The 4,581-nt window shown below is 33.5% G+C and overlaps 1 protein-coding gene across 1 annotated transcript in view; it reads right to left on the minus strand.

Moving 5' to 3' along the window:
- The window catches only part of LOC109844959 (putative rRNA methylase YtqB), a 17,584-nt gene continuing 15,947 nt past the window's right edge, over nucleotides 2,945–4,581 (minus strand). Inside the window, exons 4-5 of the mRNA XM_020414146.1 lie at nucleotides 3,349–3,504; nucleotides 2,945–3,250 (exon numbers count right to left, since the gene is read on the minus strand). Coding sequence (XP_020269735.1) covers nucleotides 3,127–3,250; nucleotides 3,349–3,504 — 280 coding nt within the window. The 3' untranslated portion in view covers nucleotides 2,945–3,126. The remainder of the gene's footprint in view (nucleotides 3,251–3,348; nucleotides 3,505–4,581) is intronic.

A 4,581-nucleotide genomic window follows, 5' to 3' on the forward strand; every position in this document is an offset into this window, starting at 1 on the left:
ATTTGATTAGGGACCACTTTTTACAATTTCCAAACAAACAATTAAAGTTACATTTACAACCAAACAAGTAATTTATGATTCCAATGGAATAAAAAACAAACAAAAAAAAGTATAAAAGTGAAATTGATGAGGTGGATAATAACTTTTCAAATTGTGTCATAAATACACAACTTTAACAACAACAACCAAACATGTTCAAAATAGTAAACAACCCTTAATTAAAAAAGTGGCCCTAGAGTTTAAGGGCCCACTCTCAGTTTTTGCTTTCGTGGGGCCCACGTGCTTCACGCATCAGGGGGGTCATGATGGAGCAGGTTAAGCTATCGTGAAGCTGCGGTGATCCGACAAGGAGGAGACGGGAGGCCCATTCATTAAAGCGGCACCTGAAGAAACGCCACGTCAGTTCGGGAGAGGTCGGAATCAATCGAGCAGCTGCTTCAACATCTCACGTAACAATTTCTTTCTTTTTTTCACCATAAATTCTACAGTTTGGGGATCTGTTGCTGATTTAGTTTACTGAATTTTGCTTTGATTCTAGTAGAACCGGTAAAGATTGCGCCTTTGAATTATGAATGAAAGCAATTTGAATTTCTTTTTTTTTTTAATAGTAGCCTTTCAAGTGGTTGGGTCCAATGGACGGAAGAATAATGTCAAAATCATGCTCTCTTTAAAAGTACGAGTTGGAGAAAATCTTTTTATGATCAATATTATCCTTATCTTTTTTGAACATTACATTGTTATCCTAATCTATTCTAATTATCCTATCTTCTTTGAATTGGTAACCAAATGATTTATTCTATTCGTTATGAGATTTAACATGTTATTGGATAAAATAAATACGTTTTATATAATTCAAATCATTTACTTATTTTAGTTCGTAGAGAAATCTAAAAAACATATGCTAACCAGCACTAAAAAAATTTTTAGACTTTGTAAAAAATATTCTCCAAGTTTTTCAAAATGTAAAAACGGTCATACAAAATTAAAATTACATTAAATTATTTTTAAAATTATAAATTTTACTTATCTTAATTCGGTGAGAAATTTGAAAAACATAAGCTAAGTAGAAACTGAAAGTTTTATGACTTTGGAGAAAACATCTTGTAAGTTTTAAAATTATAAAAACACCCCTAAAATTCAAAATTTATAAAAAACACCTTAAAAATTTTAAACCTATAAACATACTAAAAAAACTACAAATAACACAAACAACTCCCAAAAACTTATGGAATTTGTAATACACACTATGAACTTTTTACAAATTACAAAATAAAACCCTTAAAATTATAAAATTTTATAAAAATCGTGATAACTTCTGACCTAACAGTACATTAAAAATATAGGAATTATAAATAACCCCTACACAATTTATAATTTATAGAAAACACCCTTAAAGTTTTAAAAATTGTAAACAAACATTTAACATTGTAAATTTATAAAAAAACACCCTAAAAACTTCAAAGTCATTAGTAAATTGAATGCATAGGAATTATAAATAGTCTATAAATAATTTACAATTTGTAAAAATGCATATCAGTTTAAAAAATTATAAAAAGTCCTTAAAATTCATAATTTATAAAAAAAATATCATGAGGATTTCTAACCTATAGGTACTAAAATGAATATGCAAAATTACTAACAACCCTAGAAAATTAAAATTTTGTAAAAAATATCATACACATTTTAAAAGTATAGGTTTAGGAAAAACTTTTCATGATAAATATTACCCATATCTTTTTTTGAAAAGAACATAACTAATCGAAAATCTATTAAATTTGAAATTTATAAAAAACACCCTCAAAGTTTATTACATTGCAAATTGCCCCTCCAAAGTTTAATAATTTTTTTTGTAATTTTTTGATATCAATGTAATGTTTAATTTTTGTGTATTTATAAATTAAAAATTTTATGGTGTTTTTTTACACTTTTTAAAACTTTTGAGGATGTTTATTTTGTAGTTTTCTAAAATTTTATTGTGTTTTTAGTGTAATACACATATACACCAATTAATGATGATATTGAAGAATAAGTCATTCTTAAGATTATTAGACCATAGTTAAGTGTGCACATCACTATTCTTAGACAATATAGTTTATATATGTAAAAATTTTCGGACAATCTATATAGTGATTAAAAACATTTTGATGTTAATGTACTAATTTTACAAATTATATTTAATGTGAACCCACTATATAATTTTGACTGTGATCATCATAATTTTAATACGTTTGATTGATTGACTATATACATATATAGACCATAGATTATTTTACTTTCTCACATGAGCTAATATTTAGTGCTTAGTAATTTAAATTATTAATTTTAAATTTAATATAAAGAGAAGATCTAATAATAATTATTTATTTACCTACATCATAATACAATCTCAATTCCTATTTTTTGCTGGAGATTTATTCCATAGTTACGCGTATCAAATTAGTAACTAAAACAATAAATATTTATGCTTAAATTAGGATGATTGTATTTGGTCACTCACTATGAATTTTTTATAAAGATATATACCTTACTTTCTATAGCTATCTGCACTTTCTAAACTATCGGCTACGCATCCTGATGCCTTTCCAGATGTTTCAAAGACAACCCTACTGGACCAAAGACCTGAACTTGAGAGGCCTCTCCAGCAGTTGTTGGGACTTCAAAAACCGACAACATCGAAATGAAGCTGAGGCATAAAAACCGACATGGATGGGAGCTTTCCAGTGTCGTAACTTCTCTGTTTCTGCTGTATAGATGATTGGCGATCTCTGTTTCTGCTCTTGAATGTAGCCGAGGCTTTTAGATGTATCAACCATCTTGACGCGTTTCAAACTTGCAGCTAAGCCAATCCGTTCGGATATAGCTCTTTCCATGGTTTTCGTCTGAATCAGTCTGCAATGATCGGTTTGATTGCATTTTCCACCAAACAGACTAAAACCAGACACCAAGGTTCCAAAATAATATTTTGCATTTTCAGGATCAATAGCTTAGAATTCAAACACTTTCACGATGCGTAGAGGTTAGTCAAACTAGTCCATTGAACCCCTCCACTTCAAAAATGATGGTATGCAAATATAATACACAGGAGATCACGAAATAGAACGAATTTCATCAGAGAACGCATATGATCTACTTCTTAAGTAAGAAAACCAGAACTGGGCAAGTCGGGCGGTTAATCATTTCAAACTTGCAGCTGGCCCAACTCTCCATAGGCAAGCTAGATGCAAAGGATTGAACAGTTTCCAGTTCATCCCTGAAAGAGCGGGGAAAGAGAAAAATATTAAAGGGCTGATTGAAACATAAATATATGTCGCGGAGGTTTAAGAATATGAGCGTTTCTGCAGGAGTTACCTTCCACCGGGATGTCCCACATAAACCACCGTGCTGATAAGTCCTCCTGAATCCAGTAATCTACTTGCAGCCTGAAGAGCCATTAATGTCGTGGGTGATCTTGTGATAATTGACTTGTCTCCTCCTGGAAGGTATCCCAGGTTGAATGCTACAAGCCTGGCAAATTTTCAGCGGAAATGATTAATTAAGGACCGATGCTTAAATTTATTGATAGGAAAATTTTCAATGAAGAGAAAAATATCATAAAGTTTCAAAATGTGGAACAATAACATATAGGACAAATTTTTAAAAAAGACCTTTTTTTAATATTAATAAGCAAAATCGACCGCTTACAATTTTATTCAGCAAAATCGACCGCACGGGACTAGCAGTCCCGTGCAGTTCTCCCAAAACCCCCAAAAACACCCGAACTCCTCTCTCCCCCTCAGTCCCTCTCCCTCTCCTCCCTCCTCCGCCCTCTCCCAAAAACACCCGAACTCCTCAAAAGCCACACCTCCTCTCTCCCCCTCTCAGTCCCTCTCCCTCTCCTCGTTGGCGGTCAATTCCATCTAAGAGCAGACCGATCTCTTCGTTGGCCTCGGCCTTGAGTTTCTTGACGGTGTCGGGTGAGAGGTGGAAGAAGCAGTGGGATCGAGCGGCGGGATCGACGGACACCCGCTTGATGAACTCCGCGGGGCCTTTGAACGGCATGCAGATCGGAGGCGGTCACGAGCCGAGGAACCAGCGGTCGACGACGGCTACACTACAATCGCCCCCGACGTCGACGTTCACGGCAGGGCCGCGCGAAAACTTGGACCAGGTGCTGATGAAGTTCCAGAGGGTGAACCCATCGCCGGTAGTCCCGTGCGGTCGATTTTGCTGAATAAAATTGTAAGCGGTCGATTTTGCTTATTAATATTAAAAAATGGTCTTTTTTAAAAATTTGTCCTAACATATACTATAAAATAGGTATTAATTTATAATAAGACATGGAAAATCAAATCCATGGTAGTTATCTGACAAATAAATGGAAGTTCATGGTAGTTTGGCAGGTTTACATGAAAACTCATGGTAGCTCTGTAAAACATGAATTAAAGTTCATGGTATTTAATTCGTGGATAGTTTATGAAAGTTAATGGTATTTTCTTGTCAGTTTGAAAGTTTGTGGTGCTTTTCTCTAATAAAAATGGCTTATGATATTTTGCGCAAAAAATCTAATAGGTCCTGGCGGTTTAGTTAAATTTAGGTCTGTCC

Source organism: Asparagus officinalis, chromosome 6 (assembly GCF_001876935.1).
Source record: "Asparagus officinalis chromosome 6, Aspof.V1, whole genome shotgun sequence".
Taxonomy (NCBI): Eukaryota; Viridiplantae; Streptophyta; class Magnoliopsida; order Asparagales; family Asparagaceae; genus Asparagus; species Asparagus officinalis.